At 56.5% G+C, this 18,912-nt stretch overlaps 1 protein-coding gene across 1 annotated transcript; it reads right to left on the bottom strand.

Moving 5' to 3' along the window:
• Positions 1 to 9,538: 9,538 nt before the first annotated feature.
• On the bottom strand, positions 9,539 to 17,981 carry TLX1 (T cell leukemia homeobox 1). Its single transcript, XM_038758565.1, has 3 exons — positions 17,351 to 17,981; positions 14,342 to 14,543; positions 9,539 to 9,761 (listed from the first exon to the last, which is right to left on the bottom strand). The coding sequence occupies exons 1-3, from the start codon at positions 17,979 to 17,981 to the stop codon at positions 9,539 to 9,541; spliced, it is 1,056 nt and encodes a 351-aa protein (XP_038614493.1).
• Positions 17,982 to 18,912: the final 931 nt, after the last annotated feature.

The following is an 18,912-nucleotide window of genomic DNA, read 5'->3' on the forward strand; positions in this document are numbered from 1 at the left end:
GCAGGCAGACTGGGCAGTGGCAGGGCCTTTGGAGAACCACAATTTTGTGTTATATCACTTTCTTTGGCAAACTGCCCTTGCCAGCTCCACAAGCCTTGAAAACACACTTCTCACACTGGGTTTGGATTTTATCTAGGAACTTGGCAAAATCCTAAATAAAATCCTGTTTTGAGTGCATAGAACACACCGCAACAAGGCTGCCTCACCTTGGCCTTGATCATGGATGAACTGCAGGCTACTAATGCAAAATAATGGTAACCCAAAGGGAGATCTTGCTTCTCTCTCTCTCTCTCTCCCCCTCCCTCTCCCTCCACCCCCTCTCCCCTCTGTCTCTCTTTCTTCTGTCTGTCTCTCTCTCTCTCCAGAGCAAAACAAGTCAGATGCTGCAGGCTGGGTGGAACACTGAAGGACCTTAAGGGTCCCTGAGACAACACAGGATACTTTCTCCAGAATTCCCCTGCTCCTGTGGAAGGCCTTGCTCAGAGTCAAGGCTGAGGACTCTTAAGTCTTAAGCAGCGCTATATGTCTTAGCCCCTTCCTACACCTCCCCACCTACTTTAAAGTTTCTGCTCTCCACCCTCCTCCCTTCTCCATCCTGGAGCATGCTGAGCCTTGGCTGGCTTACAGATCCCAGTGAGTATTTCCCCATTCTACCGTCCTACCCATGGCACTGCACTACCTTCCCAGAAGCCTTTCTGTGTGTGTGTGCGCGCGCACACACACACACACACACACACACACACACACAGAGCTAAGTTCTTTCCCTCTGGCCTGTCCTGAATGCTGTAAAATGAAAGAAAAAGAGAGAGAGAGAGGGAGAGGGAGAGGGAGAGAGAGCAGGAAGGCCTAGAGTAGGGCCCAGGGGCATGGGGTGGGCCTCTCTGCAGCAGGGCCCTTGCCAGAGGCCTTCCCCATCCCTGTTCCACCCTAAGTCTCCACCCCTGTCCTGTGCAGGTGGGACTTAATGACTATTTGCTGCTGATGACATGGATAATCTGCTACCTGTTCTCAGGGGTGGGGGAGAAGAAACCACTCCTGTAAAAGGGGCCTAATTACACAATTACCTTGCTTTGAAGCTTTAATAATAAACTTTCTCCAGCACTAGAAGCCACCTGGGAGGAGAAAAATGATGTGAATCTAGTTTTACCAAAAAAAGTATGATTTAGGAGGAGGAAAAAGGTCTTCACTGGTTTGGGTTGAGGGGCAGCTCTCAGACTGAAGCTCCCTTTTTTTCTCCGTGGTTTTTAAACATTTACTAAGTGCCAGGTACTGTACTAAGCACTGGGGTAGATACAAGATAATAGCGTTGGACTCAGTCTCTGTGTCATATAGGGCTCACAGTCTTTATCCAAATTTTCAGATGAGGTAACTTAGGCAGAGAAGTTAACCATGCTGCTGACTCCTGTGACAGTAGCCTCCTCACCTCCCTGGGTCCGGTCCGGGTAGCAGAGTGAGTGAGTGAGGCATAGGTAGAGAAGCAGCGTTGTTTAGTAGTAGGAGCCTAGGTTTGGGAGTCAGAAGTCATGGGTTCTAATCCCAGCTCCCTCACATATCAGCTGTGTGACTTTGGGCAAGTCACTTAACTTTTCTGTGCCTCAGTTCCTTCATCTGTAAAATGGGGATTAAGACTGTGAGTCCCAAGTGGGGCAACCTTATTACCTTGTATCTACCCTAGCACTTAGAACAGTGCTTGACACATAGTAAACACTTAACAAATACCAACGTTATTATTATATTTTAGCTTTATCAGAGCTGGGCTTTGCCCTGGGGCTCCAGGAGACATGTTGGACCCCCACCTCTTTCCAGGGGTGGGGAGTCCTGATACAGGAATGGTTGATGTTAAATCGACAGAATACCTGGGCCACTGGGCAGAGTAGTGGGTACAAGTAGGTTCCTGGAACCCAGAAGAATCAACAGGACTGGGATGGTTTGATGAATGAAGTGTGACCAGTTCACTTTTCTGTTTGGATTGGGCCTGAAGCCACAACAGGGAGGTGGAGGAGCCCAAAGCAGGATGGTGAGCTGGGGTGTAAATGTCAGCTGAGTGAACTCTGGTGGGCACCGGAAGGCAGCGGGTACTGAATGAGGTTTAGCTCAAGAATAAGTCACGGGAGAGTGGTGAAACTCTTGGGGCTGAGAGGAAGAGGAAGTGCGGTGGGGAATGGAAAGTGAAGGTGGTAGGCTCCCAAGCCAGGGTCATCATTAGTGCCTGTGTGGGGCTTTGAGAAAGCCCCGCCACCCTTCCATCGGAGAACACCCCCCCCCCCCACACACACACACACTTTGGGTTCCGTCTCTAGGTTTGGGGAGGTGGGGAGGATTTCCCGGGGACTACGGAGACAAGGTGCAAGAACCAACGCTGAGAATCATGAAAATCATCTCCCTGAAGACATATCAAGGCTAAACAGACAAGCTCATGATCTAGGTAACAAAGTAAATCTGCGTCGATCCCGATTATCCGGTGAATGGTGTTCACTTTCCCTCTGATTTTGGTCGCGGTTCTGGGACAAATCTGAGACTGGTCTCTCTCTAAAGTGACGCCCCGTCTCCCCTCCTCCCCCCTAATCGAGTCTCCCCAAATCCCTAACAGGGCACAGGTTCAGCTCCGCTTCCCGGGCCCCAGATTTCTTCCTCTAATTTCCTGTTTTCCCCGACCCAGGGTCCTGTCCCGTCCCGTCTCGCCCCAGCCCCTCCTCCATTCCTCTCCGCGTCCCGCCCCTCCCCATCATGCCAAGCTTGTGCCCTGGTCCAGGCCGGCGACGCCGTTTCCCTTTGGGCCCCTAGAGGGCGCCCGACACTCACTTTGTCCTCGTCTTTTCCCGCGGCGGCGGCGGCCCGGGGGCTGTTGCGGCCCTGGGCTCCGGGCGGCCCGGGACGCGTGGCTGCGGCTGCTGCTCCTGGGCTTCCTCGCCGTCTTTCTTTTCCTTTTGTTCCTTCCTTCCCTTTCCCGCCACCGAGGGAGCCCATTGGTCTCGGTTGCCAGCGCTATTCTCCCTGGGACAGGTCGAGCCTCCGGAAAAGAGGCGGCCTATCGAGGCAGGTGGGCAGACTAGATCCGGGCTGTCTTTGCTTGGTCTCCTGCGGAAAGTGGCTTCTCCCCTCCCGCCGTCGCCGGCTTCCACGTCCTGCTCGGGTCTTGCCCAGGTCCTCCCAGGCCCAGAAGCCATCGGTGTCTGAAGGAGCCTCACTGTCTCCTCTCCCTGCCTCCCTTCGACCTCTTGCCTTGGGGAGCGGGGAACTCTGCGGCCTCTTTGGGCCCAGAAAGAACCTGGTCCGGTGCCTTCGTCTCCACAACGCCCGGAGGCGCCGAGAGAGAAGGGGAACAGAAGAGGCGGTTGCTTTGCTGCCCAGCTTCCCCCTCCCTCCCCCTCGCCCCCCGTTCCTGACCCTGACCCGTTCCCTCCACTCCCCCCCGCCCCCCGACCACCGAGCCGTTCCCCTGGCAGCCCCTCAGAGCAGCCTGTTGCTGCAGCGAGGGGGGTGGGGGGTGGAAGGGAACTGGGCTTCAGGAGCAAGACGAATAAGAAGGCCCAGTAGTCGGCAGCGAGCCCGAGGCGAATTGAGGCAATTATCCGGAGAATTCGGGTCCAAACAACACTCTTTTAACCTGCGTTACCGGCAGATTTGAGGTAAAAGGGTGCTTTTTCCCCTCGACTTTTTTCTAGTTGCTATCTCAATTGTTCCCTTCACCCGTAGGATAACCAGGAATACGAAATTGTAACATTATGTGGCTAATTCTACATACTGTAAAGTGCAACGCATATATTAGTAACTCTGGGGTTGGGATGTTGCTATTTTTTCAGATCATTATACACATTTTCAGCAGTGTTTTATGTCATAAATACTCAACGCGTAAGTAACATTCAAAATATAAAGAACGAGCAAATATACATTACAAGACACCTGACTAGTCGCTTCCTAATAAAATGTCAACATATCCAACCTAATCCTGAGTTCTTCGGAGGAATGAAAAATGTAACAGATATATGAAAATGTATAATCTCGAGACAGCCCGGCTGGTTCGCACAATCCTTACGAACAAATCATTTTCACTTCTTGGTGTTTTTTTTGGTTACAAAGACTTCCGTGTGTTGCTGCTTTTGTGTGCATGAATATGTTCATGCATGCAAATATGTATCAAGGGAAGTAGCCTGCTGGGTAGCTCGATACACAATCCAATGTGGCATTTTATTAACGTGTTGAACAGGATTCTCCCGCTGGGTAAAGGACTTACAAGTTTAACTCTATGGGGCTGGAGTAAACAAATACGAATATTGCCTCCTCGCTCCTGTTTACAAAATCTCTTTACTCCGTAACCCCGCATATTTCTGGACTTTTTACTAACGGAAGAATTCCGTGTTCTTGCTCTTTGTCTCTTTCTCTGTCAGTCTCTCTCTCTCTCTCTCTCTCTCTCTCTCTCTCTCTCTCTAACATTATAAAGTATACAGGATACCACACAATAAATTGTATCACATACCGTTACTGCATTTTCTGCTGGGCATTTCGTTCTAAGAATATTGTGACTAGAGTAACATCGTGGCTATGTCTATATAGGTAAAGAAATGTAGGAAGCTGAGAAAATTATTCCACTAATTTAATCATCGTAGCCTCCCTCAAATTAGGTTTTTTTGGCTTAGTTTCAGTTCAATGTTTAGACCACGAATTACCTGGACATTCTCTTTAGTTCCTCGCCCTGTTTTGCCTGTAATGACGAGGCTCTTTTGCACGGTCGTACGGATGACCGCGGCCTGAGCAGTTCTCTGCGGTTTCTCCAGCCCTTGCCTGGAGGGATCGACCACCAAGGGTCTAACCTTGAGGCAATCGGAGGAGTGAGGGAGCCGCGGAGACGGTGTCAGAAGGCCAGGCTGTTTCATCAATCGGAAAATCTGAGCTGTCTTCACGTACTCAAACACTTCCACCAAAAATACCACCGCCGCATACCTGCATTGAACTTACATTACGTGCAGACGGAATATACAGATCCACCCACCTAGCCACATCCATGCTCCTCACTGATGTCAAACCCCCCTCACTGACACCTCTCCCCTAAACACACACACACACACACACACACACACACACGCACACATACACACACACGCACGCATACTCGCAGGATCCGGCTGGGTCTCTGCTCGATGGACACGGGATTTGATGGTCTCGCGTTTCGGGAGAAATTTTCCATATTTGATCCATAACGAATTCCCCACCGGAGGCCGTACCCACCCCCGTGTCTGCGGGAATCTGGGTTCGCTTCTCTGTCTGGAGCTAATAGAAACCAGACCCCCATCCCCCGCCTCGAGCTTCTCCTCCCCACCTCCGCACCAAGGGGACAAAAACCCTGTGCCCGCCGGCCTCGGGGCTGCGGTCGCCTGGCGGAGAGGCTGGTGGAATCTGCCGGAACCTCGGAAGGGATCGGATCGATCGGGTGGGGATATCTTTCGAAGTGGGGGACGGAGTGGAGAGGAGGAGGGAAAGGGAAAACCGGCGTTTAATTCTGCCTTTCGCCTCTACTTCCAGGGGGAAGAGACGCATTATGTAAGTTGAACACATGTTTCTGTAGGTCGGCGTGGCACAAAAGATTACTTGGTATCGTGTACCATGTGGCTATGCAATATGTCCTACCCTCGTCACCAAGAAAAGCAGTCGGTCATAGGGGCCGGGGATCCAGGACTTGGGGAGAGCGGTTTACTGTCCCACGGGTGGGATCCCCTGGGTGACTGTGGGAGACTGGACGGGTATATTAAAATGTGCGAGGGTATGTGTGTGCGTATGTGTGTGGTGTTTTATAATAGTGGGACTGTGACTCTCTGGGAGCCTATGTGTATCCAAAGAACGTGTTTGGGAGAGAGTGTGGGAGTTGGAAGAGGGAGGGTATGGACGCGTGTGTAATTGTGGCAAGTTCTGTTAGTACGGGTCGTGCATTACGCAGGGTGTGCATTTGTGGGCGAGAGGGGAAAGAGCGTGTGAAGAGGGACGGACTCGGATCAAATAAGGACATGGGTGACCTTGTAACCGAATAATCCTCTGTTAGACTCCCCAGGAATGGGTGGAAGACGGAGCGGGGCGGGAGACAGGCATCGTCGGACTCTGCCGCAGCAAGGAGCCGGGCCAGCGGGCTCGCAGACTACGCCCGGACGGGCGGGGACGCAGGGGGCTGGTAGGATTGTCTAGAGTGAGTGGGGGGCGGGAGCCACGCCTGCACCAAGGGGAGAGAAGTGAGAAGAAAAACTTGCCGAGGAGGGAAAAGGGAAAAGACCGCTGCTGCGGCCCCGGCTGGGGCTGAGGCAGAGTGTGCAAAGCATGAAAGGAGGGTAACTACAGTAATACCCCTAGACAAGAATCCAGGCTCGGCTAATGCCCGAACGGCGGAAGCGTGTGAAAACCCAAAATCATTTGTGGAGGAAGAAGAGAATAATGCGGTGGAAGTTACCCCCGAGGCCGGGACAGCCTGGAGTGCCCACGGCCGCAGTGTCAGAGCCTCGGTTTAGTCCTGTCTAGGTGGACATGTCCTAACTACAGCCGGAACCACGGACCGTCCGCGGGGCCAGGGCAGAGGAGAGGAACCCAGGCATCCTGGATAGGGGTTTAGGCCGGAGGCTCCTGGCCGCCCTTTCCGGCTCTCGGCCCCTCAGCGCCCGGAGCCGGAGGCTGGCTGCAGGGAGAGGGAGGGTGGATTCTGGGGTCGATAAATCCCTGTCCCGGCCCTGACACAAGTTCTTCATTCCCCACGCCCCCCACCCCCACCCCCCGGGTCGCCCTCCTCTCCGCTTTCCCCTCTCGGCTCTGGAGCCGCGCGCAGAAGTGGGTCTATTCCCGCCTCGCAATATTCTCTAATTCCATCACCTGCTCGGCAGCGGCGGCGGCGGCAATATTTGTCCCCCTCGGCCCCCGCTCCTGCCCGCATAACCAGATTTCCCCGCCAGCTTCCGAGGAAACCTGGGGGAGAGAGGAGAAAGGGCGGGAGACCCCTGTTCTCAGGAACAGGCCGTTCGTGCCCAGAGACCTCCCGAGGGATGGGGGGCTGGAGACATTGCGGGCTGGGTTTGGCCACTCGGTCCTTAGGAATTCCCCATTTTATGGTATTTGTAAAGATTTTAGTATGTGTCAAACACTGTTCTAAGCGCTGGGTAAGTACAAGTTAATTGTCCCTGTCCCTCTAGGTGCTTGCAGTCTAAATAGGAGAGAATAATGGCATTTAATCTCCACTTTGCAGTTGAAGAAACTGAGGCACAGAGCAGTGAAGTGGCTTGCCCAAGATCACGCAGCAATAGAGACGCTGTAAGCGCGTCATGGGCAGGAAACGTGTCTGTTAATTCTGTTGCAGTGTGCTCGCTCAAGCGCTTAGTACAGTACTAGGCACATAGTAAGGACTCAATAAATACCATTGATTGTTTGATTGAAGAGAGCAGCCTCTCTTTCCTTGAACCCCCTACCCCAACACACACACGCACACACACACACACACACACACACACACTATCCCGGTTCACGTTTTAAGTCACCGACCTTCCCCGTCGTTAGCAAGGATTTCCCAGAAGGGCGGTGAATGTGTAAAACCGCAACCAAGAAGCCGAGAGTTGGGGTGAAGGGGGAGCGAGAGAGGACAAGCGGCGAAGGAGGAAGGTTAGAGACTCGAATAAAGCAGGACTCACAGTTTTCTGCACACCCTCCGTCTTCCTCGAATCCCCGTCTCCCTTCCAATAACTCCACCGATAACTCGCCACTGGCCTGTGAACTCCCCCTTGACGCAGTAATCCCCGGCTCTCCTTGCCCATTCTTCACATAGAGTCACTATAAATGGTGGGAAGGTGGCATGGAACCCGCCATAAAACAGCAAACCACATAGTATTTTGTGCGATTATGAGCGAGAGAGAATTGGACTTTGGCGTTCGGCAGAACACCGTATTGTGCGCCCGTAAGTGCTGAAGCCCTTAGGAGGCCGTCTTAGACTGGAAACTCCTTCAGGACAGGAAACATGCCTTCTCTTGGATTAATCTCTGTACCCAGCGCCGCACACACCGTGTGTTCGGTAAGACTCTGTAACTGATCAGGAGACAGAAAAAATATTCCAAAATTAAATAAGTTAAAGAGATATAATAAAAATAAGGACAGTGATACACTGAGTCTGTGTTCATGTATCACCGTAGCATAAAACTCTCACTGTTTAATGTGAATCAAATATAAATATACATCCACATCTACATATGTTTCTTCTCTCACACCCCAGAGCAGGAGAGGAGGGGACTCCAGATTCCCTGTGCCCCTTCCGCCCGCCCTTATCCCTTTCAGCCGGCTCGCGTCTGATCCCCCCGGCCGGACCGCAAGGCTCTCCGGAAAGCCGGTTCGACGGGGCAACGGAGCTGGTGCTGGAGGGAAAGGGGAAAAGCCGAATGAACCCGGAGCGGACGGCGGGGTCCCGGATCCGGACAATTTTATTTTTTTGTTGGTTTTTTTTTCACATAAATTACACAAGCACTTTATAAAATGGTTACACGGAAAACACCTTATAAGTGCATAACTTAAAAACCTCCCCACGGACTGATGCAGGTTCAACCACCTGGGAAACGGGCTCGAGTGAGTGCATGTGCGCCTTGGAAGTGAGTCTGAGTGGGTGTGAGTGCATGTGTGTGTGTGTGACTGTATGTAGGGGTATCCGTGAGAGCACTCCGGGGAGGGGGGTGGAGGGGACAAGCAGGAGCGCTTCTGGGGACTTCAGAGTTAACTGGATTCCAGAAGCTCTAGGGTCCCCAGGTCTCCGTCCTCCCCCTCGGAGGAATTCTTCTCCGGATCCCTAGATTTTAAAAAAATCAAATCAAAGTCAGCGGGATCTGGAAAGTCCCAGGTGGAGGGAGGGAGGGGGGTTCTCTCCGCAGGGTTGAAGGGCAAGTAACGGGACCTTCCGAGTCTAAGAGCCCCCTCCCACACACCCTGTCCCCCTGCTCCGCAGTCAGCCGCCATCCGCTCCGCTCTCTCCTTCCTTCTCCCCTAGAGTCTTCGAGTATTTTTTCCTTTTCCACTGGAAAGAAATCCTGGGCAGAAAGAGGAGGAGGGTGGGATGCCGCATGACCGGCCCTGCAGAAAAGGTTCGCCTCGGACTTAGGAGGAGGACGCCTCCTAGGAAATATATTCTCAGTCTTGGGTTTGAGAGCCAGATCCCACGAGGCGGGGCACGACCGCAGCCTGGGGTCTGAGGCAGAGCCGGCTCAGGGTCACCCATCTGCGCGGCCGCCTTCAGAAAATTGGGAGCAGAGTCCCGCGGGGAAGGGGTTCTTCTTTCTCCCTCCTCTCCGTTGTGCAAAGCCCTCTGCAGCCTCCCCTTTCCCCTTTCCCCCGATCTCCTTCTCCAGCGTGCTCTCAAGACCTCATCCTTGGGGATGGGGGCCTCTCTTTTCTCTGGTCCCCGCCCCCAGCCTCGGAAGCCCAGGGCCTGTAGGGCGAGCGGCCGAGTTGCCAGGCTTGGCCTCGTGGGCCGAGTGGAGGGGGACGGGCGGAGAGAGTGCCAGGGGGCCGCGAGGTCCGGGGAGTCAGACGTGGGTCACTCGCAGGCGGAGGCCACAGAGGTGACGCTGGTGATCTTGGCTGTGTCATCTGACCAGGGCTGCAGGTTCTGTAGGGCGAAGAGCGAGGAGTTGTGCACGCAGAGGGGATCTGCCTGCAGCGGCTGGGCCAGGCTTTTCTGGAAGGCCTCTTGCTGCAGCTGCATAAGGATGCGGTTCGCCTGTTGCCGCTCCGCCTCCCGCTCCTCCGCCGTCTGCCGCCTGCACCGTGGGGGGACAAGAGCCCACACCGCGTCCGTTACCCCGGCCCGCCGCCTTCCTGTCCCCCGGGCCCCTCCAACGGCAGAACCCAGGTCGCCTGCCCCGCCGCTCCCCTCAGGCCCCGACACCTGCTCCGGGCGCTGAGCCTCGCTACCTTCCTCTGAGCAGGCCCCAAAGGGGATGACATTGCGCTTTGGGGCAAAGAAGTAACGATGCTCCCTAAAATATCAGTTTGAGACTCCCTCACCCCACTAACACCAGTTTGAGACCTCTCTCACCCCATTCTAGTATCACCAGTGTGACATCCGCATCCCATAACACCAGTTTGAGACCTCCTGAACCCACTGTTGGGTAGGGACCGTCTCTATATGTTGCCAACTTGTACTTCTCAAGCGCTTAGTACAGTGCTCTGCACACAGTAAGCCCTCAATAAATACGATTGAATGAATGAATGAATGAAAATTTCAACATCACCAGTTTAACATCGCCATCCAGTAACACTAATTTAACACCGAGGGCTCCTAGGAGCGCCAGGATTAGGCTCTACGCCTCATGCGCGAAAGCGGTTGGGGGTCAGTGAGATCCCGGGACTCGACGTTCTGAGGTCAGCCCAGCTTTTCCTCCTCTCTAGGACCCTGGTTCTTAATTTCCCGACTCCCCTGCCCGCTTCTCCAGCTCGGAGTCATCCCGGCTTGGGATCTCGCCCAGTCGGTTCCTGTTTCCGCACTGAGCCACCAGCTCGGGGCTGGGGGCCCTATGGGCTCTGAGATGTGGGCAGGGGCATCGCTCTCAGGGGCAGAGGAGAATCTGGGTCATCGCCCCCCTCCCCCCAACCACCCTCCAGTTCCCAACCCCACCTTTGGCATTTGAAAGCTAAAGCCCCCTAGACGTTTGGGAGAATAGTGTGGCGCACTTCTCCAGGGAAGCCGAGGGAGAAAGGGCGAGCAGGGTGACGGTCCGGACAAGGGCGAGGGCGAAGAAAGGAGGTGACCAGTTCCGGGAGTTTAGGCCCTTCCGGGCGACCCGCCTACTCCTCACTCGGGCCTCATTGCCTCAGACTGCACAGGTTTGGGGCCTCCCAGAGCCGGGTGGCCAGGAAGAGAGAAAAGAGTTCGAGACAGGGGCAGAGCTGGAGCACAGAGAGACCCTGATCCCACCAGGTTGCGTCAAAGGGATTTTAGTGATTGTCCCCCACAGCTTCCTCCTGTTCCTACCTAGGCCAGGGCCCGCCTGGGGGCTCCTCTAGCCCCCTCCCCAATCCTCGCAGATCTCAAAACTCCAACCACCACCAAGGCGGCTATAGGTAGACTCCACTCGGCCTCCGAAAAAAGAACAGAGTCAAGACAGAGAGGCTGACGGACAGAAAAATAGACCACGTAGAAAGAGACAGGGACCCTGAGAAAGACAAAGAGAAAGTCGGAGAGTTCTGGTGGTGGTGGGTGGAAGAAACAGAAGCGGGGAGAAAGAGGTACACATAGAGGATGGGTCCTCCAACTCCGCCAGTCAATTTTCCTGTCTCTCATCCCCATCCAAAACCTCTACACAAAGTGATAAAATGAAAATAAAACGAAAGCAAAACTCGCAGTCCCGAAGCTCACTCCCATTCTCCCTTCAACCCCTCCCCTCCTTCCTTCTGGTTCCCAGCTCGGCCCGTCCTGTTTCCACGAAGCGAGACGATGAGTCACATATTCCATTTAAAGTCGCTGCGTTTAATGCACCTCCCACCCCTGCCCCCCAAGTAAACTGAGATCAAACGCTCTGTCTCTAAGGTGAACGGATTTAATGGGAGTCCCCGGAGGCTCCAAGAAGCAATTTGTATCAGATCGATATAAAAAGCAAAAAGCAAAGAAGGTTCTTTCTGCCTCTCTTTTTCCTTTCCTCTCTCTCTCTCTCTCTCTCTCTCTCTCTCTCTCTCTCTCTCTCTCTCTCTCTCTCTCTCCTCTCCTCTCCTCTCCGTTTCGCCTTATACAATATATTTTTTTCATTTTGTCTTAAAACCAAGGATATTTTCCTTGTCCATAAACGAAATCAGACTTTCTCTCTTTTCCTCCTCTGTACTTTTGTTTACAGTGAAATGTCTGGCCTTAACATATCGGTCTCTCTGCCGCACCCCCCCCTCCCCCTCTCACCCCCTGATTTTCTGGTCTTTCTTAGTCTCTCTCTGGGTGTCTCTGTCTGTCTGTCACTCCCCCCCACCGCACATCTTTCCCGTCTCCTCTCTCTCTCTCTCTCTCTCTCTCTCTCTCTCTCTCTCTCTCTCTCTCTCTCTCTCTCTCTCTCTCTCTCTCTCTCTCTCTCTCTCTCTCTCTCTCTCTCTCTCCTCCCGAGACAGAGCACTTCGAACCTCCTTGCCGGGCCGGTTTGAGCCCTCCCCCATCCCCACCTCTCGCCCCTCACTCTCCCGGATAACGTGACTCCCCGCCCCCCATTCCCCTCTCAGCCTGGAATGTGCAATGGAAACGCGGACCCCTCGGGGGCTGCGAGTTTCCTTTGTGGACGCGACAACGGAATCCCGGGCAGACTCGGGCTCCTTCATTCAGAAAAAGAGGAAACTGCAATTCCTTCCTCTTATCCAACCCCGGCACCGGCGTCTCCAACTCTTCAAAGTCAGATTCTCCTCCCGCTCCCTCGGGTCCGCAGTGGAGTGCGTGATTGCATGCCTGTGAGTGTGAGGGTGTGTGTTGGGGGAAGGGGTGCGTGATTGAGCGTGGTGCGTGTGTATGTTTGTGCTATGGGTGGTAAACCTGTGTCCTTGTTGCTGTGGCGTCTCTAACCGCCCCCCCCAACTCTCTCTCTCTCTCTCTCTCTCTCTCACACACACACACACACACACACATACACACACATACACATCTGTTCCTAATTGATCCTCTTTTCAGCAGGAACGGTGACGTCCCCAGTTGCAATCCCCAGTTATGGATTTTTTTTTCTTGTCGAGAACGCTGGGAGAGGGGAAAGAACCTTGCTGGGGAATGAGTGGCCCGTGGGATTGAGATCTCCCTCTGGCCGAGAAGGCGGATGCGAGAGCTGGTTTTTCCTCCGATTTGTCCCCTCTTTCGGACCCATGGTCCGGGGCCGGAGCGGAGACGAGAAGCCAGCCGGGGTTGCGCGTAAGTAAGCGGTTCCCTACTCCCGGGATCTTGCCATCGCTGCTGTCCTGGGAACCGTGTCGGAAAGGCACGGAGTTAGTCTCCCCTTAAATCCCGGGCTCGTTGTCTAAAGTCAAAGATCCAACTCGCCACTCATTCTGATTCCCTCCGAACTTCGGGGGTCTCAGCAGGAGCGTGACCTAGGAAACGGGGACAGCGAAATCCACCGCGGAGCGCTCCTGGACAGGCTTGGGCTGCTGGGCGGGGGGCCAGGACTGGACGAAGCTTTCCAGTGATGGGAAAGGGGCTGGAAGCCCTATTCGATCTGGGCAGCCCCCTCCCTCTTGCCTTCATGGCGCCGGTTCTGCATACCCAAACACGCTGCCCATATCGCCTGAAGCCGCCCTTGGGGTCACGGCACATTAGACTCTGACTCCCATCTCTCCCTCCAGGACTGGGGTGGGGGTGAAGGAGGAGGAATAGGCTCCTAGCTAAGGGACTGCTGGAAGCATTGGCGCTCCAAACCAGATCAGCGGGGCGATTTGCAGGAGTTTACTGTTCCCTTGCCCCGCGAAATTGACATACGATCAATATTGTGTGTCATTTTTATACAGGTCAGCAGTATCATCCTTTCGGTCCAAAGGTAGTTTTCTTTCCCTTCCTTTCTCTTTCTCCCTCCCTCTTTTTTCCCTTTCCCTTTCTCATCTTCCTCTCTCTTTCGTTCTCCCCATCTCTCCCTTTCTGTTTCTCCCTTTCTTTCCCTCTCTCTTTCTTTCCCTCTTCCTTTCTTTCACTCTTTCTCTCTATTCGATATAAATAAATTCAAACAAATATTATACAAAACATGCAGCTGTGTTTCGAGACCAATCCCTTTCAATAGAGGATATAGAAGCGTATGATAAAATAATGGGACGACATAGCACAAACTGTAATGTGGCTAAATCTGGTGACCAACTAACATTTGCTCAACTCTTAGAGGCTGGTGCAAGGAACAATATTCTAGTTAAAGTCTGTAAACTTCCGGAGTTCCTAGTACAGCACCAGGAACTCAGCGGGCATTCAATCAATATTAGTTGACGTTGACGTACCATATCCTAACCGTTCCGCACAGCACGCCTCCCACCCCTTGAGTCCTGTGTGTTCAAGATTCGAGGATTTTCTCCACTCTCGAAAGGATATCCTCTAACCCTTCTCCAGGTCAGTTATCCATTGATATGTCAACACACCGACTTTTCTACTGCTTCCAGACGACGGCGCGCTAAAGAAACACTCCCAGTCCTCTAATACCGACCCAGTCCTTCAATGGAGAGAGGCCCCAGTCTGGACGCCGAGCGGGGAGGGAGGATTCAGATCGAAAGAAGGTCCGAACGGCTGGACCTGCGCTAACCCGACGCACCCAGCCAGACCCGGCTGCCTTTCCCACTGCCCCGTGACCACCCCTAAGCCCCGCTTGCTGCCCCCCGCCCCCTCCCCTCCCCCGGCGTCGCTCACCTCCATTTCGTCCTCCGATTCTGGAACCAGGTTTTGACCTGAGCGTCGGTCATTTTGAGCGCCTTGGCCAAGGCCGCGCGTTCGGCCGAGGCTAGGTACTTCTGCCGGTGGAAGCGCTTCTCCAGTTCGCAGATCTGCAGGCGAGTGAAGGACGTGCGCGGCTTCTTTTTCTTAGGGGGCGTCCGGTTCTGGTAGGGGTGACCTATACGGCGTGTTACAGTGAAGGGTGAGAGGGCCACTGGAGCGGGAGACAGACGGCAGAAGCAAGCGACAGAGCGTCAGGCAGCGATCCAAAGCACGGCAGAGACAGAGCCCGAGACCGACACCGAGAGAGGGGGGCGGGCGAGGGGGCAGGGAGCCAGGAAGGCGAGCGGGCAAAGGCGGACGGGGCCAGAGAATTGGGGCAGGGCCCATGTCCCACCGCTTTTGATACCGGATTCACTAGGCGCCTCTCCCTCCCTTTTCCCCCTCCCCCACCTCCACCACGGGGCTCCCGCCACCCACTCCCCAACCCCCTCCCCCTAGCTCTCTCCCTAACCCAGAGAGTCGAAACGGGGGAAAGGGGTGGGAGAAAGAGCTGAAGTCGGACCGCGGCCCTTCCGGCCTTGAACCCCTTTTGAAAGCCTAGCTGAAGTATAGATAGAAAGTCTTTGGGCCCGGGGTGGGGTGGGGGGGGTGAGGCTTTGACCTGAGTGTATGAGCCTGGAAGCCCGAATCCCAAGTGTGCACACGTGCACGTAGGGGAGAGGTCCGAACTCCATGTTCGCATACGTGTGTAGGGCCTAAGCACCGAGACTCCATCGGGTGAACCATGTGGTCGGTCAAGCTTGTCGCAGAGTACACAACCTAGAACTCTGGCGACACAATCACACGTGTGCACATTTACACACACACATACACGCACACACAATGGCACAAAGGCATGCACATACACCCGTACACACCAGGGGATATACATACACACGCACATAGGCCCACGTTCGCATACACATCTCCGGCCTGTCTCCAACCTCCGGCTCGATCCCCCAACACTCACGTCCTCCCATGCCCTTGTCTGGGTCGGAAGCCCTGGTAAAGAAGTGGGGAGAGGACGGGACACCTCTCTGAAAGGCCCAGGGAGCGACGACCGGGCCTAGCTGGAACTGGAGGCCGAGAAGAGATGAGTTTGCGCCCGGGTTTCTGGAAGACTGGGGGCTGGAAGTGAGCAGCACCAGAGGATGGTGCCCTGAGACCTTCGTCCTAGCAGCAGGGCTCCTACAGTACCCACTGCCCACGCAGCTCCCCTCACCCCTTCCTGGCGACCCGAGCTGCAGAGAAACTGGTCTGTGGTATTTTGGGGCCGAGGGGCCGGCCCTTGGCCGCTGGCTGCGGCGCTGTTGTCAGCCGGGACAGCCCAGAGATTTTTGCCTTTGGGTGCCGGGATCGAGATTCCTCCCTGGGCCTGGAAATCGGGTGGACCGATCGGCTAGATCCGGGACCGACCCCGCCATCCTCTGCGCCCGTAACTCCGGGTCGGCCTTTCCGAACCCTTCCTCTCTCGATTCGCGACCCCGTTCTTCAGACCCCAGCCCTAGGCTGGTCCCCCTGCTTCCCCTCGTTCCCCGGCTCCAGTTTTCCCTCCCAGCTGCGCCGCTCTCCGTCCTCTCTCGGCCGGGCTAAAGAGGCGTGAGGGAAGCCGAGGCCTCGCTCAGGCCCAGGCGGCCCCGAGCTGCGAGCGAGGGCCCGGGAATCGCGACGAGTTTCCCCGTTCCGGGTTTCCGGGGCTCCCTGACGCCGCCTCGGACCCCCCGCTCCTGGGCGCCCGCCGCTCCTTTGTCAGCTTGGGGCCGGCGATTCCCGCTCCTGGTCAGAGCCCCCGAGATCTGCCGGTCGGGATGCTCTGGGAGCCCCCCGGGGAACGTTCCCCCGCTCCCGGCCAGTCCCGGCCCAGCCCCGGCCCAGCCCCTCTATTGTGCGCGCTTGCCACCTCTTCCCCAGGCCCGGGCCCAGCAGCGTTCGTGGGGGGAAGCGGCTGCCCGCTCAGTCTCTGGGGTACGGCGGAAAGTGTCGAACTCGGGGCAGGTTGGGGCGCCGGGGTTGGGGATAAGGCGACCCCACAGCCCCCCGATAGCGGGACAGAGAGCAGGGGCAGCAGGCCTGGCGGGGAACAGTGAGTTGTCCCCGGAGCCGCTCTCCGCAGCAAGACAGATCTCCAGGCCGGGCCTGGGCCTCATTCTAGACTGTGAGCCCGTTGTTGGGTAGGGACTCTCTCTATATATTGCCAACTTGTACTTCCCAAGCGCTTAGTACTTAGCACACAGAAAGCGCTCAATAAATACGATTGAATGAATTCATGGGGCAAGTTGTAGGGGACCGGGACCCGGGAGACGAGCCACGAAACAAAAACCACCTTTCCCGGGCCCCTACGCTCCGCTTTGGGGGCTGGGAGCGGGGGGAAGGGCGGCAGGGGACCCTAAGCTCGGGACCCTCCCCGTGATCCCGAACCTGGGGCGAGTCGCGTCTCCGTCCCGGCCGACTTTCCACTGGGAGGATAGGGAGGGGGTTTCCTGCAGAAGGAGGGCTTGCTTTGAAGCGGCGGAAGGAGAGGGGAAAGTATGGGGGAGGGAGCCCCGAAATTCGCGGGAAGGGTCTTCGTTTCGTTTCGTTTTTCTTCCGAGGGTTGAAACGCCGACTCTCGCCCACCCGCTTCCCGAAAACTGGAGCCGGGAGTGGGCGGGCAGGGGTGGAAGCGGCGGCCCGCGAGGGACTGGCTTTCTTCCGCGACCCCCTCCATCCAGCCCCAACCGTCCTAGAGGGGCCCCCGCCCGTCTCCGTCTTGCCACCTCACCCTTGTCCGGCCGGCGGGCCGAGGCCGGTGGGGCCGGGGGTACGGTCGGGCCTGGGCACCGGATAGGGGGAGCGGAGACGGGCGGCTGGGGCGGCGGCGGCGGCGGGAGGGCGAACGAGAGGTGCGGGGAGAGGTGCGTGCGGGGAGCGGGGGAGGGCGGGGGTCTCCCGACCGGGGCTCACCTGTGAATCTGTCCTTTGTGTATCTCCTGTTACTCTCCATCCAAGGGAAAGTCAGTCCCGTGAGGTTGTTGAGGTTGTTGACGCTGGGCACGGCGGGCACGGCGGGCACGGTGGGCATGCCGGTGGCCAGGGGCTGGTGGTGGGGGACGGCTCCGGCCAGCGGCCTGTGGGCGGGCACCCGGATCACCCCGGCCGAGCTGAGCCCGCCGCCAACGCCGCCGCCAACGCCGCCGCCCATGCCCACGCCCATGCCCATGTTCATGTTGTAGGAGCCCGCCAGAGAGGCCATGCTGCAGGCGCTGCCTCCGTAGCCCCCGGCGCCGCCCCCGCCCCCGCCGCCGCCCGCTCCGGCTCCGGCTCCGGCCCCGGCCCCGGCTCCGGCCGCGGCCCCGGCCCCCGGGCCGGCTCCTCCGCCGCCCCCGCCGCCCCCGCCGCCCCCGCCGCCGTAGCTGCCGGTCATGGTGTTGTAGGCGCCGCTGACGATGCAGCCCAGCCCGTAGTCCGCGTCCTGCAGCCGCGAGGCCGACACCATGCAGCTTCCCTGGTCCGGGCTGTTGAGGATCTGGTCGATGCCGAAACTAATGGGCTCGGCGTGGCTGGGGTGGAGATGGTGCGAGGGCAGGTGCTCCATGCCCCCGGGCCTCGCGGCGGGGGACACGGCGGGGAAAGGCAGAGAGGGGCCGGACGCGGGGCTGCTGCGGGGGGCTGCGGTCCGGCGGGGCCGGGAGAGGGGTGCGAGGCGGCGCGGAGCCCAGCCGAGCCGGGAGCAGGTCCGGGAGCGGCCGCCGAGGCTCCGGGCTCCTTCCCGCGGATCTCGGAGACTTGGAGCCCGAGGGCGGAAGGGAGAGCTAAAGTACGGAGCCACCGGGCGGGGGGAGATAGGCGGGTGGAGGGGCCGCTGCCTGTTTCTTTCCTCCTCCGGATTCTCGCTCGCTGTTGACTCTGGAACATCAATCATGGGGCGAAAAGGCCTGGGTGAGATGTAGCCTCGCAGTTTTAGGCCTCGTCTCTCCATTGGCTGGGAGCGAGAGGAATTGAATGAATGACAGCGAGAGAGGGGAGGGAGGGAGGGAGGGAAAGAGGAAGGGAGGGAAGGAGGAAGGCAGAGAGAGAGAGAGAGAGAGAGAGAGAGAGAGAGAGAGAGAGAGAGAGAGAGAGAGAGAGAGAGAGAGAGAGAGAGAGAGAGAAACAGACACAGGGAGTCAGAGCTCTAGCCAGGCATTTAGGGGCAGAGAGCTACCTGGAGACATAGAACACAAGAGATGTAGGGAGACAAATGCAGAAACAGGGAGAAGAGTGGATATGCTAAGCACAACCCCATTCCTCTCCTAAAGTGAGATTCCCTGTCCAGCCCCACCTTTTGTCTCACTGCTGGTCTCAAACCCAATCTCGACCAGAAAGCAGTCTGTATCTCTTTATCCCCAACTCCTGCCCCATTTCTGAAGCTCAGAGAGGAACATCATTGGCCCCTAGATTATGTGGAAAGCCGGTGAGTAGGCCTTGGGGTGGGATGGTAGAGGGAGAGAAGGAAGCAGGGAGACTGTCCGGTGAAAGCAGGAGAC

The sequence above is a fragment of the Tachyglossus aculeatus genome, chromosome 16, assembly GCF_015852505.1.
Source record: "Tachyglossus aculeatus isolate mTacAcu1 chromosome 16, mTacAcu1.pri, whole genome shotgun sequence".
NCBI classification, from domain to species: Eukaryota; Metazoa; Chordata; class Mammalia; order Monotremata; family Tachyglossidae; genus Tachyglossus; species Tachyglossus aculeatus.

What these genes read in the sequence shown, in the direction of transcription:
- TLX1 (XM_038758565.1), bottom strand. Translation starts at nt 17,981, where the DNA reads ATGGAGCACCTGCCCTCGCACCATCTCCACCCCAGCCACGCCGAGCCC. An exon ending in CACAAAGGACAGATTCACAG is followed by an intron (nt 14,544 to 17,350) that starts GTGAGCCCCGGT and finishes CACGCCGTATAG; the next exon opens with GTCACCCCTACCAGAACCGG. An exon ending in AATCGGAGGACGAAATGGAG is followed by an intron (nt 9,762 to 14,341) that starts GTGAGCGACGCC and finishes CCCACGGTGCAG; the next exon opens with GCGGCAGACGGCGGAGGAGC.